We start from the raw sequence: 20,752 nt of genomic DNA, 5'->3' as shown, positions 1-20,752 counted from the left end.
CAGCAAGAAGGTCCAAACAGTCAATGCAAAAGGAAATCAACTCTGAATATTCACTGGAAGGACTGATGGTGAAATTGAAGCTCCAATACTTTGGCCACCTGATGAGAAGAGCCGACTCATTGGAAAAGACCCTGGTGCTGGGAAAGCTTGAAGGCAGGAGGAGAAGGGGACAACAGAGGATGAGATGGTTGGATGGCATCACTGACTCTATGGACGAGTTTGGGCAAACTCTGGGAGATGGTGAAGGACAGGGAGGCCTGCCATGCTGCAGTCCATGGGGTCACAAAGAGTCGGACATGACTGAGCAACTGAACAACAACATATATATTGTGCAGTTGTGAAGGCTGGCAAGTCTGAAATTTAGGGGGTAGGCCGGCAGGCTGAAGACTCATGCTTGCTCCTCATGCTGAGGCTGCAACCTTGAGGCAAGCAAGCTCTCTCCTTCCTCAGGGAAAACTGTTCTTACCCTCAACTGATTTGATGACAGAATGTGGTCTACTGGAGAAGGGAATGGCAAGCCACTTCAGTATTCTTGCCTTGAGAATCCCATGAACAGTATGAAAAGACAAAATGGTAGGATACTGAAAGAGGAACTCCCCAGGTCAGTAGGTGCCCAATATGCTACTGGAGATCAGTGGAGAAATAACTCCAGAAAGAATGAAGGGATGGAGCCAAAGCAAAAACAATACCCAGTTGTGGATGTAACTGGTGATAGGAGCAAGGTCCGATGCTGTAAAGAGCAATATTGCATAGGAACCTGGAATGTCAGGTCCATGAATCAAGGCAAATTGGAAGTGGTCAAACAAGAGATGGCGAGAGTGAATGTCGACATTTTAGGAATCAGTGAACTAAAATGGACTGGAATGGGTGAATTTAACTCAGATGACCATTATATCTACTACTGCGGGCAGGAATCCCTCAGAAGAAATGGAGTAGCCATCATGGTCAACAAAAAGAGTCCGAAGTGCAGTACTTGGATGCAATCTCAAAAATGACAGAATGATCTCTGTTCGTCTCCAAGACAAACCATTCAATATCACAGTTATCCAAGTCTATGCCCCAACCAGTAATGCTGAAGAAACTGAAGTTGAATGGTTCTATGAAGACCTACAAGACCTTTTAGAACTAACACCCCAAAAAGATGTCCTTTTCATTATAGGGGACTGGAATGCAAAAGTAGGAAGTCAAGAAACACCTGGAGTAACAGGCAAATTTGGCTTTGGAATGCAGAATGAAGCAGGTCAAAGACTAAGAGAGTTTTGCCAAGAAAATGCACTGGTCATAGCAAACATCCTCTTCCAATAACACAAGAGAAGACTCTACACATGGACATCACCAGATGGTCAATGTCAAAATCAGATTGATTATATTCTTTGCAGCCAAAGATGGAGAAGCTCTATACAGTCAACAAAAACAAGACCGGGAGCTGACTGTGGCTCAGATCATGAACTCCTTATTACCAAATTCAGACTTAAATTGAAGAAAGCAGGGAAAACCGCTAGATCATTCAGGTATGACCTAAATCAAATCCCTTATGATTATACAGTGGAAGTGAGAAATAGATTTAAGGGCCTAGATCTGACAGATAGAGTGCCTGATGAACTATGGAATGAGGTTCGTGACATTGTACAGGAGACAGGGATCAAGACCATCCCCATGGAAAAGGAATGCAAAAAAGCAAAATGGCTGTCTGGGGAGGCCTTACAAATAGCTGTGAAAAGAAGAGAGGCGAAAAGCAAAGGAGAAAAGGAAAGATATAAGCATCTGAATGCAGAGTTCCAAAGAATAGCAAGAAGAGATAAGAAAGCCTTCTTCAGTGATCAATGCAAAGAAATAGAAGAAAACAACAGAATGGGAAAGACTAGAGATCTCTTCAAGAAAATTAGAGATACCAAGGGAACATTTCATGCAAAGATGGGATCGATAAAGGACAGAAATGGTCTGGACCTAACAGAAGCAGAAGATATTAAGAAGAGGTGGCAAGAATACACGGAAGAACTGTACAAAAAAGGTCTTCACGACCTGGATAATCACAATGGTGTGATCACTCATCTAGAGCCAGACATCCTGGAATGTGAAGTCAAGTGGGCCTTAGAAAGCATCACTATGAACAAAGCTAGTGGAGATGATGGGATTCTAGCTGAGTTTATTTGAAAGTGCTGCACTCAATATGCCAGCAAAGTTTGGAAAACTCAGCAGTGGCCACAGGACTGGAAAAGATCAATTTTCATTCCAATCCCAAAGAAAGGCAATGCCAAAGAATCCTCAAACTACCGCACAATTGCACTCATCTCACATGCTAGTAAAGTAATGCTCAAAATTCTCCAAGCCAGGCGTCAGCAATACGTGAACCGTGAACTCCCTGATGTTCAAGCTGGTTTTAGAAAAGGCAGATGAACCAGAGATCAAATTGCCAACATCCACTGGATCACGGAAAAAGCAAGAGAGTTCCAGGAAAATATCTATTTCTGCTTTATCGACTATGCCAAAGTCTTTGACTGTGTGGATCACAAGAAACTGTGGAAAATTCTGAGAGAGATGGGAATACCAGACCACCTGACCTGCCTCTTGAGAAATCTGTATGCAGGTCAGGAAGAAACAGTTAGAACTGGACATGGAACAACAGACTGGTTCCAATTAGGAAAAGGAGTACGTCAAGGCTGTATATTGTCACCCTGCGTATTTAACTTCTATGCAGAGTACATCATGAGAAATGCTGGACTGGAAGAAAGACAAGCTGGAATCAAGATTGCCGGGAGAAATATCAATAACCTCAGATATGCAGATGACACCACCCTTATGGCAGAAAGTGAAGAGGAACTAAAAAGCCTCTTGGTGAAAGTGAAAGAGGAGAGTGAAAAAGTTGGCTTAAAGCTCAACATTCAGAAAACAAAGATCACGGCATCCAGTCCCATCACTTCATGTAGTAGATGGGGAAACAGTAGAAACAGTGTCAGACTTTATTTTGGGGGGCTCCAAAATCACTGCAGATGGTGACTGCAGCCATGAAATTAAAAGACACTTGTTTCTTGGAAGAAAAGTTATGACCAACCTAGATAGCATATTCAAAAGCAGAGACATTACTTTGCTGACTAAGGTCCATCTAGTCAAGGCTATGGTTTTTCCAGTGGTCATGTATGAATGTGAGAGTTGGACTGTGAAGAAAGCTGAGTGCTGAAGAATTGATGTCTTTGAAGTGTGGTGTTGGAGAAGACTCTTGAGAGTTCCTTGGACTGCAGGGAGATCCAACCCGTCCATTCTGAAGGAGATCAGCCCTGGGATTTCTTTGGAAGGAATGATGCTAGAGCTGAAACTCCAGTACTTTGGCCACCTCATGCGAAGAGGTGACTCATTGGAAAAGACTCTGATGCTGGGAGGGATTGGGGGCAGGAGGAGAAGGGGACGACCAAGGATGAGATGGCTGGATGGCATCACTGATTCGATGGACGTGAGTCCGAGTGAATTACGGGAGTTGGTGATGGACAGGGAGGCCTGGTGTGCTGCAATTCATGGGGTCGCAGAGTCGGACACCACTGAGTGACTGAACTGAACTGAACTGAACTGATGAAGTCAACTCACATTATCCAGAGTAACCTCCTATACAGATTTTGGACTTTCATCAGATTGCATCAAAATACCTTCACTGCCACACCTAGATTAGTGCCTGATTAAATAACTGTGTGTTCACTCGCCAAGCTGACACAGAAACTGATCATCACAGTTGGCAAGCACAGCTGGGTTGCCGGCCCAGTGTGCCTCTCTAGGGGATTGGGGGTTAGAGGGAGGGCTGGTCAGAGGATGTGCTGGATGTGGGTGGAGTGAGGCCCGCAGGCTCAGCATCGCAAGCTGACCCCGTGCCCCCTCCCTGCCCACCCCCAGGAGTTCTGGGTGAGGCTCCTGTGCTACATCATGGAGACGGACTACACGGAGGCCCTGACCCCCATCTGCATCAGCCTCACCAACCTGGCCGAACGCCAGCTGCACGCCAAGGACGAGGAGGCCAACGCAAGCAAGAGCAGGCATGGTGGGCAGCCCCCCTGCGCCAGCTGGAGGGACTGGGCAGGTGGGCTGCCCCGTGGCTGGGACGGTTCCCCCTTCTCCAGGAAGCAGCCCAGAGCCCAGAGAGCCAGGCCTTGCCCAAGAGGCCACCCTTACCAAATCACAGGAGGTTACAATCGTACACTCTTCCTCTGGCAGCCCACTCCTCTCGTCCCCACCTTCCCCCCAACCTGGCCCAGACCTCAGGTCCTGGCTCAGGCTTCCCCCAAGTGTGAGCTCTCTGGCCCCCATGAGCCCTCTGGAAGGACTGCATATCCCATCCGAGTCCTCTGGAACTACCCCCACCAGGCCCTCCCACTCGCCTCTGATGACACACTTGTTAGCATCAGACCCTCAAGAAAGCGACTAGACCAACCTACTTACGGGGGACCCTGCCATCCAAGGGGGCTGCTGTCATGGTCCTGGGGCTTTGAGGATGGATGTGTCCACTTTCAGGAGGTGACTGGGAGCCTCACAGGACCCAGCGATGGTGAAGGGCAGAGCCAGCTCTGAGCATCTGGCTAGATCACCCCCTGGTCTACCTCCTGCCCCAACCCTGAGTCTGGGGCTGGCTCCCTCCTGGGTGCCGCCCCTCCCTGCAGCTTCTCAGCAGGCCTGCCCCTCCCTCGGCCGCTGGTCCAAATGCTGTGAGTTCCTGCTACTCCTGGGCTCCCAGCCTCCTGCAGAGGGAGGGGAGGGGAACGGGCGGGTGTCTAGTTACTGTTGGCTCAACAAGGCCAAGACTCACAGTAGGAGAGAAACACTCTCACGGCCAGCCTGGTGTGCACGCCCAAGAGGGCACATCCTGAAAAGAGCACAGTATACTAACGCATATATATGGAATTTAGAAAGAAGGTAACGATGACTCTATATGCGAGACACCAAAAGGCACACAGATGTAAAGAACAGACTTTTGGACTCCGTGGGAGAAGGCGAGGGTGGGATGATTTGAGAGAATAGATTTGAAACATGTCTATTACCATATGTGAAACAGATCGCCAGTCCAGGTTTGATGCATGAGACAGGTTGCTCAGGGCCAGTGCACTGGGATGACCCTGAGGGATGGGATGGGGAGGGAGGTGGGAGGGAGGTGGGAGGGAGAGTCTGGATGGGGAGCACATGTCCAACCATGGCTGATTCATGTCAATGTATGGCAAAACCCACCACAATACTGTAAAGTAATTAGCCTCCAATTAAAATAAATTGTTAAACTGAAAAAAACAAGGGGGGGGGCATCTTCTCAAACCCAGCCTGTAGCACCAGGCGCCTTCTTCCTGGGATGGCTAGTTGTAATGATGTTCTCTATGGAAAATCCCCTGTCCTGACCCCTTCTGCATTCTGGGGGGCGATGGGATGCTGTTGGGGTAGCACCTTGCAGGGAGAAGCTCCCCAGGGCACAGGAGCGGGGCAGCCTCAGTATCCTGTATCTTTCTCTCCCCAGTGGACCTGCCTGCGCCACAGAAACTGCTGGCCCGTCTCCTGGTGAGTGGCTCACGGGGTCTGTGCGCTGGCCTCGCCCCGTCTGTGTCCTGCGTTGCCCCTCCCATGAGCTCCTAATCCCCAGGGCCTCCAGGGGGAGCATGGAGCTGGATGCTTGGCAGGACAGAGCTTTCCAGCCCCCAGTCGTCCCTCTGGGGAGATGTGGCAAGGGCAGCAGGCTCCCAGATTTCTGTGCTGGGCCTTTGAATGGCCCCAAGCATCTGCAGGACATTGTCAGCAGCCTGCCCTTCCCTGGGGGTCAGCTCTGCCCTGCACCCATGCATCTCCCTCCTTGTGTTGACCCTGCTCCAAGCTCCATGGAACCCTGGGTGGGGAGGGAGTCTGCGCTCTCGTTTCTCTTTTCCTCTCTTCAGCATCCTCTGCAGGGATGCTCTGATCCTGGGAATCCTCGGAGCTCTGCTTGAAAGGCCCCATCCTATCCAACTCTCCCTTTATGGGCTCAGACAGCGAGGCCTCAGGTTAGGGTGCACGGGGCCTGGGGCTGCCCAGCACAGGAGGGGCCCCACTGGAGTCTCGGTGTTCCCCAGGTACTGATGTCATCCCCCTACAAGGGGGAGGGCCGCGGGATCGCCATGCTCAACCTGCTGAAGACCCTGAGCCAGAGCATCGCCCCCTCCATGGCTGACATGTGGGAACTGGAGATCCCGCTGCTGGTGAAGTACCTGGAAGGTGAGATGTCCCGGGTGCGTGTGCAAGCCACCCCCTAAGTGCACATGCCAGGTACTAGACGTGTGGCCTGAGCAAAGGAGCCTGTGGTACTTGTGTGAGTCACCCCCGCCTTGCAGTGTACCCACTGGTGCTAGTCTTGTAGCCTGAGCAAAGGAGCCCAGAGTGCATGTGTGATACCCCACACACACCCCTAGTGTACATGCTGTGTACTAATCACCTGGCTCTGAGCAAAGGAGCCCAAGTTGCGTTCACAAGCCAGCATCCTGCACACATTGGTGTACTCGCTGGGTACTAAACATGTGGCCTGAGCAAAGGAGCCTGCGGTGCTTGTGTGAGTCACTCCCCACCCCCCACCGCGTACCCGCTGGGTGCCAGTCATGTGGCCTGAGCAAAGAAGCTCAGAGTGCGTTTGTGATCTCCTCACACACACCCCTAGTGTACATGCAATGTACTAACCACCTGATCTGAGCAAAGGAGGCTGGGGCGTGTGAGCCACCCTCCATCTGTGTACCTGCCGTGTACAAGTCACGTGGCCTGAGCCAGGGTGCCCAGGCTCCCGGTGGCCAGCACAGCCTACTCTGGTCCCTGGGAGGGTGGGGAGGGAAGTGCGGCGTGTGGGGAGCCCGTCCACGGAGGACCCCAGCTGCTGCATTTGGGAGGCGGCATGGAGGAGCGGCAGGAGGCAGGAGCGCGGGTGGCCTTCTCTCTGCAGAACACACTGAGTTTACGTGGAACCAGAAGATGTGGGAGGACAAGCTGATTCAGGTAGAGGCGATCCCGCAGCCTGAGGCCGGGGTGGGGGGCAGTGGGGAGTTGAGGAGCCCCTAGGGAACACGTCCCCCTCCTGTCAGAAGGCTTGGGGAGCACAAGCAGCCACAGCACGACACCCCAGCCTGGAAACCAGAAGCCCCGGAGGCGGCCCAGGGGAGCCCTCCCGGCAGCCCCCAAGCCCACACAGCACTGGCTCTGGGTCGGGGCTGAGAGGGCGAAGCCCTCCAGAGGCCGGGGAAGGCGCTAGAGAGGGACAGTCACTGCTCAAGGCACACAGCCCTCTGAGCACTGCGCACCTCTGCCTTCTCCCCCACCCCCAGTTTCTGAGAAACTCCCTCAAGAAGACTCGGGGTTCCAACTGGAGCCTGCGTCTGAGCAAAGAGCTGAACAACCAGATCGAGAGCTTTGACAGCCCCTCCCTGGAGAAGGTTGGTTCCCAGAGGCAGGGCTGTTCCGACAGGGAGGGGACTCCGGGGACAGCGCGTGGGAGAGCAGGTGCGCCTGAGGCTGTCCCCAGCGCCCCGGGAGGGGAGGCGGCCGCCTGCTCTAGGCCCGAGGGCTGTAGTGTTTTGTTCTGTCTTGTTTTCCCTCAAGAGCCTGCTTTGTTGGAGCTGGGGGGCATTTCCCTCCAGTCACCCACTTCCCCATTCCTCTCACCTCACCCCCCACCTGCAGCATCACCCTGCAGAGTCCCTGGCAAGGAGTGAGATGTCTGAACATGTTCTGGTAAATAGTGCAAAGGGTGAAGGTGACACCGAACCCCAGGATGCCAAAGCGGGAAGATGAGGCCTGGAGGGGAACCCGAGCTGGGGCTGGGTGGGGGACTCCACCTTTGGCAGGTGGGGTAGAACAACTGCACACCTTCTCTCAGACCCTGCCGCACACCCACCCCCATCCCTCCCCACACTAGTGTCTCCTCCCGCCTCATCCAGCTACTGACTCATGACCACCACATGTTTGTATATCATCGTTAAGGGGTCTTTGCAAAACTATAAACATTGTTGACAATCAGAGAAGGTCTTGACCAATGGAAAGCATGTTCACAGATTGGAGGACAATATATTTAAGATGGTGACACTTGCCGATTTATCTATAGATTCAACGTGACCCCCACTATAATCCCAGCTGGCTTCCTGCCCCCACCCCCAGAGACTGACAAGGTGATCCTAAAATTCCTGTGGAAATATAAGGGGCCCGGAATAGCCAACACAGTTATGTTTTCAAAACGAACAAAATTGGAAGACTCAGATTTTGCGATTTCAAGACTTCTTGCATAATTACAGTAAACAAGACAGGGTGATACTGGCATCAGGACAGGTAATGGATTGAATCGAATTGAGGGTCTGGAAATAGACCTCACATTTACTGTCAATTGATTTTCAACAAGAGTGCCAAGACAATTCAGTGGGGAAGAGTCGTCTTTTCAACAAATGATGCTGGGAAGATGTGCATAGCCACTTACAAAAGAATGAAGTTGGGCCCCTTCCTCATACCATACACAAAAATTAACTCAAAATGGACCATATATGTAAATATAAAAGGTGAAAATATAAAATTCTTAGAGTGAAACAGAAATATAAATCTTCATGATCTTGGCTTGAGCCAAGTCTTCTGAGAAATAACACCCAAAACACAAGTGATGAAAGAGAAAATTGGTAAATGGGACATCATCAGAGCTAAAAAGTTCTGTGCTGAAAATGGTACCGTCAAGAAAGTGAAAAATCAACCCACCAAATGAGAGAAAATATTTGCAAATCTAGTCCCTGAGAAGGGACTTGTCTCTAGAATATATAAAGAACTCTTATAACTCAATTATACAATGACAAATAACCCAATTTAAAAATGTGTGAAGGAAAGATATACAAATGGCAAGTAATCACATGAAAAAATTTTTAAGATCATTGCCATTAAGGAAATGCAAATCAAAACCGCAAGGCATCACTCCACACTCACAAGAATGGCTGTAATCAAAAAGACAGATAATAACAAATATTGACAAGAAGATAGAGAAATTGGGACTCTTGATATATTGCTGGTATAAATACAAAATGGTACAGTTTGAAAAGTAGTTTGGCATTTCCTTGAAATGTTAAATATGGAGCTACCTATGACCTAGCAATTATGCTCTTAATTATATATGCCCAGAAGAAATGAAAACATATGTCCACACAAGAGCTTGTACATAAATATTCAGAGCAACATCATTCAGATAGCCAAAAAGCGGAAAAAACTCAAGAGTTCATCAGTGGATGAATCAGTAAACAAACTGTGCTATATCCATACAACAGAGTGTTATTCAGCCATGAAAAGGAGTGAAGTACTTACATCTGCTACAGAAAGGATGATCCTTGAAAGCATTACACTAAGTGCAAGAAGCCAGATGCGAAGGCCCACGAATGATATGGCTCTACTTATTTGAAATATCCAGAACAGGCAAATCTACCGAGACAGAAAATTAGACGGGTGGTTGTCACGGACGAGGGGAATGTGGGGTGACTGCCAATGTGTACAGGCTATGGTTTTTCCAGTGGTCATGTATGGATGTTAGAGTTGGACTGTGAAGAAAGCCGAGCGCCGAAGAATTGATGCTTTTGAACTGTGGTGTTGGAGAAGACTCTTGAGAGTCCCTTGGACTGCAAGGAGATCCAACCAGTCCATTCTGAAGGAGATCAGCCCTGGGATTTCTTTGGAAGGACTGATGCTGAAGCTGAAACTCCAGTACTTTGGCCACCTCATGCAAAGAGTTGACTCATTGGAAAAGGCTCTGATGCTGGGAGGGATTGGGGGCAGGAGGAGAAGGGGACAACAAAGGATGAGATGGCTGGATGGCATCACTGACTCGATGGACATGAGTTTGGGTGAACTCCGGGAGTTGGTGATGGACAGGGGGACCTGGCATGCTGCGGTTCATGGGGTCGCAAAGAGTCAGACACGACTGAGTGACTGAAATGAACTGAAAGATGTTTAAAAAGAATTTTTAGAGAAGTCAACTAAAGTTTTCATTTGTTCAAATATGCACCTTTCATAATAGCATATGTAAAATAGATACAGCATGTCTGTCTTCTGTAGCTAAATGCTATAGATCTGTGGGTGTAAGATCTTATCAGATGTCAGTTCAGGACCAGATGCTCATTTGAAAGAAACTTGTATGTAGTATTTAGTAAGCCAATGCATACAATTCAACCTTATTACAATAACTCACCTAGCTTAAAGCAAAGTAAACAAATAAATACGGTTTCATTGGCTCAGATAGCTTAAAAAGTCATGACTGGATACAGTGCCTTAAGGAATTTCATCAGGACTCTCCCAGACTCTTCATCACTCAGAAAGGCATCTTCTGGGGGTAGGGGGGAGTAAGGCTGCTGAAGCCTCCAGATTTGTAATTCCAGTAGATAGAGTCGTTCTTTCCCCCCAAATAATGGGCAAAACGATCATGTTTCCTATAAACAAACAAAACAAAAATACGACATGATGAAAAGAGACCCTATTCAAAGCAGCAACAACAATGTAAAATTTGCAACCAAATAAAAATAGGGAATATGTGAAATATGTGGAACCAAGGTGAAGGACCCCAAATTACAAGAAGGGGCAGAAAGGCTGAAAGAAAAAGCCTGACCAAACATACACAACCTCTGCTTCTTGGATAGGAAGTCTCCGTTGCTCAGGTGTCCTTTTTTTCTCAAGTTAATCTGCAGTACAGGGACGTCCCTGGTGGTCCCCTGGTTAGGACTCCGTGCTTCCACTGCAGCGGGGAAGGGTTTGATCCCTCATCAGGGAACTAAGATCCTGCACAGCAAGTGATGCGGCCAAAAAAAAAAAAAAATCTGCAATGCAATTTACTTCTAATTTCCCAAAAGGGAAATTTGTGGAAATCTGACAGTTTTATTTGACAGGATTATTTCCATGTTCCCCCTAATGAAATAAATGTAAGAAAATAATAGCTAAAAACATATTAATAAAAAAGCTCATTAGAGGAGGATTCGTTCTCCCAGAACAAAGATGTAAGTGAATGAAATGAAATACAACCATGGAGTGACAGGAAGAATATACTGATGAATATTTTTATAGTCTTAACATGGAATAGAACAGACCTTCATATGCATGAAAAGAATCTTTTAGAAAGACAAAGGAAAAGAAAGAGTCTGTACTCTGTGAAAATGAAAATTGTCTGCATGACCAAAAGAAATCAGTATGAATAAAATCAAAAGTGAAATGAGACACTGGGGGAATGGACCACAGGAGTGATCACTTAAGAAGTGAGCCTCAGGCTATGCTGGGTTTTATTCTTTCCTTTAAGATTTTTTTTAATGTGGACCATTTTTTAGAAGTCGTTTTTTAACTTGTGATGGTATTGTTTTTATATTATGTTTTGGCTTTTTGACTGCTTGATTTTTAACCCTGGTTCTACTGCTTCCCGCTAATTTTATCGTCTCAAAATACCTTTTGCCTTTCAGAGTTGTTGTGCAGATTAAGTGAGATAATATATGTCTGTTCTCGTTTTTTTTTTTTTCCCCAAATGTATACACAACGTTCTTGTAAACAAAAAATAAGAGAAATAATCCAACAATGGGGAAAGAATACAGGCAGAAATTCCAAGATTGGACCATGAGAAGATGCAAAGATGACTAACCAAGATGCAAACATTCCACCTCTCGTGGATAATATCCTAAGGCAGAGAGAAGGCAGGAGGATAAGTGCTCCTGGGTCTGTTGGTGGGAGTGTAGATTGATGCAGTTTCTACAGGAGAGAAACTTGGCCCCCACTCTTGATAACATGCCTGCGCTGCTACAGCCTAACCTCTCAGACTAGCCTGGATACTTGTTTTTAAAAATATACAAAAGGCATATTTTTAAATCTGGAGGGACGAGTAGAGACCTCCCCTTGGCAGTGACCCCAGAGGGCCGGGTTGGAGGCTTGAAGCTCCCTGTGTCCCTTCTGCCCCGCCAGGGCTTTCTGTACCGGGCCTTGGGCTTCACCCTGGCCACGGGCCTGGAGGCTGACAAGGTGGAAGTGCTGCTGCTGGAGCTGCTGTACAAGACGGACTACAGCAACGACTTCGACCGGGAGGTGAGGGTGCCCCGTGGTCCCCTCCGGGCCTTGGGAGGATGTGGTGTGTGCATGCCTGTGCGTGTGCGCGTGCCTGTGTGTTTATCTGTGTATGGGGGGGGGGGGGGCGGCAGCAGACGGGGTGCTCCCCAGCACCCCTGCCCTCAGCCTGCCCGCTGGATCCTCCCGCAGGGCGTGATCCTGTGCTTTGGCCTGTGTGCCCGGGGCCAGGTGAAGACAGTGCTGGGCGTGCTCCATGACTTTGAAGAGAGGATCCAGGAGTCGGAGCAGTCCTGGCAGATTGGTGCCTGGCGGGTGAGGTGCCCTTGCTCCATCGTCAGCTCTCTGGAGGCCTCTTAGAATGGTTCAGTTCAGATCAGTCACTCAGTCACGTCCGACTCTTTGCGACCCCATGGACTGCAGCACGCCAGGCCTCCCTGTCCATCACCAACTCCCGGAGTTCACTCAAACTCATGTCCATTGAGTTGGTGATGCCATCCAACCATCTCATCCTCTGTCATCTCCTTCTCCTCCCACCCTCAATCTTTCCCAGCATCAGGGTCTTTTCAGATGAGTCAGCTCTTTGCATCAGATGGCCAAAGTATTGGAGTTTCAGCTTCAACATCAGTCCTTCCGATGAATATTCAGGACTGATCTCCTTTAAGAAGCACCGGATGGCTCTCCTTGCAGTCTTACTGGATCTCAATAAGAAACTCCACTCTGTGTCTCCTTCACCAAAGTGGAATGGGGAATCAGATCAAGGAGACAAAGGGCCGGGCCTGGAGGCTGTCCGTTCTGTCCTCAGGGCACAGTGCCCGGGGCTGGCTGAGCCCCCAAGGGGCCACCAGCTGAGTCACTGATGCTTCAGGTTTTGGCCTTGGATTGGACCTTGCCCTGGGGTCTGGTAGTTTGAATATAGAGAATTGGGAGTGTCCCGGCTTCTCTCCGGGCTTCTCCACAAAGTGGAGCCTGAGACCTGGATTTCTAGTCAAAGCCTGGAGAATGTGGGCTCCCATGCTCCTCCTTCCATGGTGGGTTGGGTGGCCTCCAACACCTCCTCCCAGAAGAGCTGGGCTGAGGCTCTCTGTTCCCAGTGAATCACCAGCATGTCGGGAGCCCCTGGCCCAGAGCAGGTGCTCAGTAGGTGAAGGCATGAAGGCGTGCACAGCCGCCTCTGGTCGGGGTGTCTGCACAAAGCCCCTGCTACCAGCAGTCATGGCCATGTCTGACCTGCTCACACGCTACAGCCAGGGCACAGCATACAGCAGGAGCTCAGTAAAGGTGTGCCCAATGGACGAGTACACGACTGAGCACTTCCGGTGCCCAGGAAACACCTGAAGGAACAGACCCTCTCCCCGATGGCCACAGTGGTTTCTTCCCCTTCTCGTTGGCCTCACAGAAGGACCATCCCTGGAGGCGGGAGACGGTGAAGGGCGCGCTCATGGTGATGTACAGCTGCGTGGCCTCCTACTGCCACCCACAGATGCTTCTCATCCACGTGGACAACCCCATCACCACCAAGATCATCCACCACTACTCCAGCAGCTGCCAGGTAACCCCGGGATCCCACAGACACGCCAGGCCCTGATGATGCCCTCCTGAGCCCCAGACTGGGGTGGGGGGAGAGCCACCCTGCATCATTATCTGGGCACTGCCAGCCCCACGCAGGAGATTCGAGTCCTGGAGTCCTGCCTGTCACTCAGCATTTGGGAAGATCATTGCCCCAGTCTCTCTGCTGCAGGGGGGGTCAGCGATGGGGAGCAGCCCCTTCCCCCATTACTGAGTAGGGGTGATTGTGGGTTGCTGAAGTCATAGGACAAGCCCTTGCCCAGCCCTTTGCACATGCCTTCTCTCACCTCTGCCCCTATCCTGATACCTGACCCCAGGACCTTTCATAAGGGTCAAGAAAGGGGCTGTCTTCAGAGAGGCAAAGGGATTGGCTTCTTTCTTGGAAAAGCCAGGAGGAGAAGACTCAGGGAATAAAAGAGAAATGACTTTATTATTACTGTTTTGAAAACTATGGTGAAGTACATGATGTGAAATTTGTTATCATAACCACTTTTAAGCATGCAGTTCATTGGCATTCAGTTCAGTTCAGTCACTCAGTCGTGTCCGACTCTTTGCGACCCCATGGACTGCAGCATGCCAGGCCTCCCTGTCCATCACCAACTCCCGGAGTTTACACAAACTCATGTCCATTGAGTCGGTGATACCATCCAGCTATCTCATCCTCTGTTGTCCCCTTTCCCCCCACCTTCAATCTTTCCCAGCATCAGGGTCTTTTCCAATGAGTCAGTTCTTCGCTTCATGTGGCCAAAGTATTAGAGTTTTAGCTTCAGCATCAGTCCTCCCAATGAATATTCAGGACTGATTTCCTTTAAGATGGACTGATTGGATCTCCTTGAAGTCCTAGGGACTCTCAAGAGTTCTTCTCCAAAAGCATCAGTTTTTTGGCACTCAGTTTTCTTTAGAGTCCAACTCTCATATCCATTCATGGCTACTGGAAAAACCATAGCTTTGACTAGACAGACTTTTGTTGGCAAAGTAATGTCTCTGCTTTTCAATATGCTGTCTAGGTTGGTCATAACTTTTCTTCCAAGAAACAAGTGTCTTTTAATTTCATGGCTGCAGTCACCATCTTCAGTGATTTCGGAGCCCCCCAAAATAAAGTCTGACACTGTTTCCACTGTTTCCCCATCTATTTTCCATAAAGTAATGGGACCAGATGCCATGATCTTAGTTTTCTGAATGTTGAGCTTTAACCTACTTTTTCACTCTCCTCTTTCACTTTCATCAAGAGGCTCTTCAATTCTTCTTCACTTTCTGCCATAAGGGTGGTGTCATCTGCTTTTCTGAGGTTATTGATATTTCTCCCAGCAATCTTGATTCTAGCTTGTGCTTCATCCAGCCCAGCGTTTCTCATGATGTACTCTGCATATAAGTTAAATAAGCAGGGTGACAATATCCAGCCTTGATGTACTCCTTTTCCTGTTTGGAACCAGTTCTAACTGTTGCTTCCTGACCTGCATACAGATTTCTAAGAGGCAGGTCAGGTGGTCTGGGATTCCCATCTCTTTCAGAATTTTCCAGAGTTTGTTGTGATCCACAGTCAAAGGCTTTGGCATAGTCAATAAAGCAGAAGTAGATGTTTTCCTGGAACTCTCTTGCTTTTAGATGATCACACGGATGTTAGCGACTTGATCTCTGACTCCTCTGCCTTTTCTAAGTCCAGCTTGAACATCTGAAAGTTCACGGTTCACATACTGTTGAAGCCTGGCTTGGAGAATTTTAAGCATTACTAGTGTGACATTAAGTGCGTTCAAACTGTTGAGCAGCCATCGCCATCATTCATCTCCAGACCTTCATCTTCCTAAACTGAAACTCTGTCCCCACTAGCATCAACTCCCCAGTCCCCCTGCCCTAGCTCCTGGCATCCACCCTTCTACTTCCTATCTGTAAGATGGTGACACTCCAGGCATCTCATATGATCTGAAATCACAGTGTTTGTCCTTTTGAGACTGGCTGATCTCATTTCGCATGATGTCTTGAAGCTAAGTGCATGCCTTAAAAGCAAAACTGATTTGACCTCCGTAACTTACTTCGCCCCTACGGTGATGCACAGGGCTCAGATCCTCTGGTCAGTGAAGGTCCCCCTGACTGGCATTGCTGTACTCGGGCTCAGAATGGAGGGGTTTGGGGATTCAGCACCTTCTGGGGGGACCATGGGGGCACTGTGCCCTGTCCAGCGCCTGGCCCATGTCCCCGCCAGGTTGCTGAAGGGCAGAATGGGGTGACCGTCTCTCAGCGTGCCCCTGACACTGATACTTTCTCAGCAGAGGAGAGGGTGTTCTATGTGGCCCCAGGGTCTGGAAGCAGGGGCCCGGTCTTGGGGTCTTTGTGGCTCACCCACAAAAAGGTCCTCCCTGCCCCTCGTCATGGTCACAGGACATCTGCCTCAAACTGGCCTTCATGAAGAGTGTGGTGCAGGTCACGGATGCCATCAAGAACATCAAGGACCTGGAAGACTTCCAATTTGCCCAAAAGGCAACCCTGACTGGCATTATCATGGTAAGCCATCTGGGGGGTTTCCTCCATCCTGGGCAGTTTGGGGGTTTCACTCTGCTGACCTGAGGCCATCTGAGGCCCAAGGGGTGGCAGGAGTCTCCAAGGCACCACCTGTCTCAGTTTGGCTTTGACCCGACTATAGGCGTTCTGCGTGTGACATTCTTATATCTGATAAAAGCTTTTCATGGCCAGGAACATTCCGGAAGCCGGGGCTGAAGACCCCTGCCCTCGAGCCCAGTGATGCCCCTGAGGTGTGTGGTTTAGGGCTGGGAGACAGAGCCCCATGGGTCAGCCCTAGCTAGCCCCAGAGTTTCTCCATAGGCAGGACCAGGAGGTTGGGCTCTGCTGTGGGCAGGACTTACAGCTACTTTTGCCCAGAACTTTCTTAAGATGTAGAAAGTACCAGCGGTCCAAAGGCAAGAGGCAGTGACAGGGGCTGCTGAGGCTGTGGTCAGCCCCTGACCCTCGTCCCCAGACCTCTCCACTCCCTGCGATGGAAACCCTGGCCCCTGAACACCCTCTGGTTGCACTGGCAGCAGCCTGGAGGGAAGGGAGATATGGATGGAACAGGAGGCCCTGAGAAAGAATCAGACATTGATTAGGCTCCCACTCGGGGTCAAGAGCAACACGCATGTCATTTCACACCAGCCTGGTACAGCCCTGTGGACCAGGCCCCGAGTCCTCATGTCACACCTGAGCAAGGGCTCAGGCTGAGGAAGTGATTTGCGCAAGGACACACAGCCAGTAAGTGGCAGAAATGAGCAAGAAGCACCAGCCCATCTTAGCTCCACTCCTCCCATGAGATTTTGCTGCTTCCCCTGGGCTTCCCTCATAGCTCAGCTGGTAAAGAATCTGCCTGCAATGAGACCTGAGTCGATCCCTGGGTTGGGAAGATCCCCTGGTAAAGGGAAAAGCTACCCACTCCAGTATTCTGGCCTGGAGAACTCCAGGGACTGTATAGTCATTGGGTCGCAAGTTGGAGCAACTTCACCTAAAATGTCAAAGGCCAACTGATCATGAAAAGAATGAAAGTGCATGCGGTGTTGGAGCCCGTCGTACGACGTCAGGCCCTCCTGGCTGTAACCAGGGAGCGCCCCTGCCAGCGTAGTCACTGTCCGCCCAAGCCCCTCCCTGGCCATCGCGGGACTCTGGGTGGCCTGGCGGCTCACTGCCCTGCTGCCCCGGCAGGCGATCATCAAGGCAGAACCGACTGACAGCCTGGTTTCTCCCGTGCGGACCATGGCCATGGATGCCCTCTCGTACTTGAGGTGAGCCGGGCACCTGTCCTGGGCTGGAGACGAGGTCTGAGGCCACCTCTCAGTGCTTCTGGGGGAGGTTGCACCTCCTTTGGGGCTTCCCTGATGGCCCAGACGGTAAAGAATCTGCCTGCAATCAGAAGACGCGTGTTCTATCCCTGTGTGGGGAAGACACCCTGGAGATGGGAATGGCAACCCACTCCAGATTCTTGCCTGCAGAACCCCATGGACGGGCTATAGTCCATGGGTCAAAAAGAGTCGGATACGAACACTTTCACTTTAAACAAAATTACTGGATTTGAGTAGGAGCGGGAGGGTCCTAGAAAGGTGAAATACAGGACCCTTTTGGAAGGCAGGAGTTGTAAGTTTAAGTGGGGGGTGGTTCTCCCTTCTGAAGGCAAAACAGAGCCAATGAAGAACTTGTAACAGTTCTGATACCCTGCCCCACCAAAGACTTAAATAAGGATCCCTGGAGCTGGGCATGGCCCATGGGGCCCTTAGAAAGCTCTCCTGTGATTCTAATATGCAACTAGGCTTGAGAATCACCTATGAAGGGGACAGAAAGAGAATCAGCTGGCATGCATCACGCAGCTAGCTACTACCACCAAAGGTTTATTAAAACACAGATGGCTTCCATTCCAGAAGTTTTTTGTTTTTTTTTTTTTTAATGTGGACCATTTTTTTAAAGTTTTATTGATTTTTTTACAGTATTGCTTCTGTTTTATGTTTTGGCTTTTTGGCCATGAGATATGTGGGATCGAACCTGCACCTCTGGCACTGTATGGCAAAGCCTTAACAACTGGACTACTAGGGAAACCCTCCACTCCAGAGCATTTGATTCAGCAGCTCTGAGGTGGAGATGTAGAATTTGCATTTTCTAATAAACTCCAAGGTGATGCTGCTGCTGCTCCTGGTCCAGGTATTACAGCTGACAACTCCTGGGCCAGGACCAACCAGAAGCAAAGTCTGTGGTTGCAGTCAGGGAGGACCAATGGAATGTTTCTGAACAGGAGAGAGAGACACAGAGCAGACAGTGATAGGAGAGGAGGCTGTGGATGCCTGAGTCTCTGCTTCAGTCACAGACAGACCGTGGACACCAGTGGGTGGAGCCAGGGCCCTTGAGGGGGGACAGACACCTGCACCCCCAAACAGAGAAGCTGGCCCCTCCTTCGTTCTGTGACATGGCACCTCCCACCACTCCCCAGACTGGGCAGAGCAGGGTCTCAGTTCCCCACTGATCACTCCTCTTATCACTTCTTTCCCTAGCAAACTGAAGCCTTTCTACTCCACAGAGGAAAGCAGTGAGCTGATGGATATTAGTATACACTCTGTAATTTCTCTCCAACCCCCAGGAGAGAGCAATGAGTCCATTAAGGTAGGTCCCTCTGGGCCACCTCATTTTCTGGGTCAGGACTTGGAAGTTGATGTTAACATGGGCAGTGCTGGGAGCCCACCATCCTGGACCATCTGGGAGTGGTTAGGGGAGCAAAGTACAGCCGCCTCTGTCAGTCAGTGTAAGGTGATGCTAGCTGCTGTAACATATACGCTCTGAAATCTTCATGGTTTAACAAGATGATTATTTTTCTCACTCAAATGATGTCCAGTTGGCAGCAGAGGTGGAGAGGGGGCTGCTTCCTGCAGTTGTTCAGGGACGTGGACTGGCAGAGGCCCCATGGCTCCTCAGGTGGGCAGTGATACCCAGCTCCAGAGGGAGTCTGGAGGATTTATGAGCCGCTTGGCCCCCCTTATTGGCCAGAACTTGGTCACATGGCTCCTGGGAAATGTAGCTGCAAGGGATCCTGGGAAATGTAGTCCCCAACTTGATGACTGTTTCCCAAAAGGTTGTGGAAGAGGAGGACAAATCTCTTGTGGACAGGGAGCCATCTGTGCCTCCAGGTCCTGGCCCTGGATGCAAGGGGTCAGGAGAGCTAGGCTTAGGAGTCCGGTTTCCTCCTTTGCAAAAGGGGTTCCTCTTGAGAATGTCTTATATGTCACATAAGGATCATAAAGAACTCAGTCTGAGCAGAAGTCAAAAGGAAGTTATCAGACCATCTCACAATATTTGACCCTGGCATGGGCCACCCAGAGTCCTGGCAGGTGGCTGTTCCCCCACTGCTGCCGAGCTCTCCCTTCTCTTGGCCACAGACCCTGTATACGAATGCCCTGCATGCCCTGGAGCAGCTGATGGAGGGCCTCATGCAGAGACACCTAGACCCCAAGGGGCTGCAGGAGATGGTGCACGTGAGTTGCCTGGAGGAGGGCCAGGAGCTGGTGGTGGCCCAGAATGCTGGTCCGAGGGCCAGACTCTCAGTGGGCCAGACTCTCAGTGGGCCAGACTCTCAGTGGGAAACAGGCGTGCATTAAGAATTGATTTGGTAATTTTCTTTAGACAAAGCTTCAAGCTGGCTGAAAAGTTGCAAGAACAGTACAAAGAACTCCTGTATGCCTTTCACCCAGATCCACGATTCTTAATATTTTGTGACATTTCAATATCACAAAATGTTCTCAAAAGTTGAAGTTAAATTCTTAAAAGCTGAAAAGTTGCAAGAACAGTATGAAGAACTCCTGCATGCCTTTCACCCAGATTCACAATTCTTAATATTTTGTGACATGTTCTTTTTCCCTTTCTTTTTTTTTCCTCTTTACATTACATACACACACACACACACACCCCTTTTGAATCACGGAGAGTTAGGTCTATACATGAACAACAAGAATGTTCTCTTATATAACAATATACTGTTCAAAATCATGGAATTTAACACTGATACCAAGCTGTAGTCTAATCAATTTTTCATATTCATATTTCACAAATTGTCCAATAATGACCTTCATAGTTATTTCCTCCCAGAACGAGGATCTAATCTGGACTATGAATTGCATTTAATTGTCTTATCTCTTTTGTCTCTCTTCTTCAATTTGGAACAATTTATCAGTCATTGTCTTTCATAATCTTGGTATTTTTGAATATAGTATTGCTAGGGCTTTTTTAAAACTTGGATTGTTTGCTTTCTTATTATTGATTTTTCAGAGGTTGTATATATTCTAGAAGCAAATCCGTTATCAGATATATGATTTGCAAATGTTTTCTCCTGATCTGTGACTTGCCTTTTCATTAATTTCACAGGTTCTTTTGAAGAGAAAAAGTTTTTAATCTTGATGAAGTCTAATTTATTATTTTTTCTTTTATGTATCACATTTTTGGTATCATGACTAAGAAATCTTTCCTAACCAAGGTCACAAAGATTTTCTCCTAGATTTTCTTCTAGAACTTGACAGTTTCAGGTTTTACATGGAAGTCTATGATGTATTTTGAGCTCAGTTTTCAAATATGGATCAAAGTTTAATTTATTTTAATTTTTTTGTACATGGATAACCAAATGTTTCAGCACCATTTGATGGAAAGA

The 20,752-nt window shown here is 49.1% G+C and overlaps 1 protein-coding gene across 1 annotated transcript in view; it reads left to right on the top strand.

Annotated features, from left to right (window-relative positions):
* Positions 1-20,752, top strand: part of MROH2A (maestro heat like repeat family member 2A) — a 59,262-nt gene that overhangs the window by 22,638 nt on the left and 15,872 nt on the right. Inside the window, exons 15-26 of the mRNA XM_052637597.1 lie at positions 3,880-4,024; positions 5,480-5,520; positions 6,066-6,207; positions 6,920-6,972; positions 7,299-7,406; positions 11,926-12,045; positions 12,217-12,339; positions 13,424-13,576; positions 15,970-16,092; positions 17,278-17,357; positions 18,612-18,720; positions 19,491-19,586. Coding sequence (XP_052493557.1) covers positions 3,880-4,024; positions 5,480-5,520; positions 6,066-6,207; positions 6,920-6,972; positions 7,299-7,406; positions 11,926-12,045; positions 12,217-12,339; positions 13,424-13,576; positions 15,970-16,092; positions 17,278-17,357; positions 18,612-18,720; positions 19,491-19,586 — 1,293 coding nt within the window. The remainder of the gene's footprint in view (positions 1-3,879; positions 4,025-5,479; positions 5,521-6,065; positions 6,208-6,919; positions 6,973-7,298; positions 7,407-11,925; positions 12,046-12,216; positions 12,340-13,423; positions 13,577-15,969; positions 16,093-17,277; positions 17,358-18,611; positions 18,721-19,490; positions 19,587-20,752) is intronic.

The sequence above is a fragment of the Budorcas taxicolor genome, chromosome 3, assembly GCF_023091745.1.
Source record: "Budorcas taxicolor isolate Tak-1 chromosome 3, Takin1.1, whole genome shotgun sequence".
Lineage (NCBI taxonomy): Eukaryota > Metazoa > Chordata > Mammalia > Artiodactyla > Bovidae > Budorcas > Budorcas taxicolor.
The sequence above is the reverse complement of the archived record's forward strand: the minus strand, read 5'-3'. Positions and strand labels throughout refer to the sequence as shown.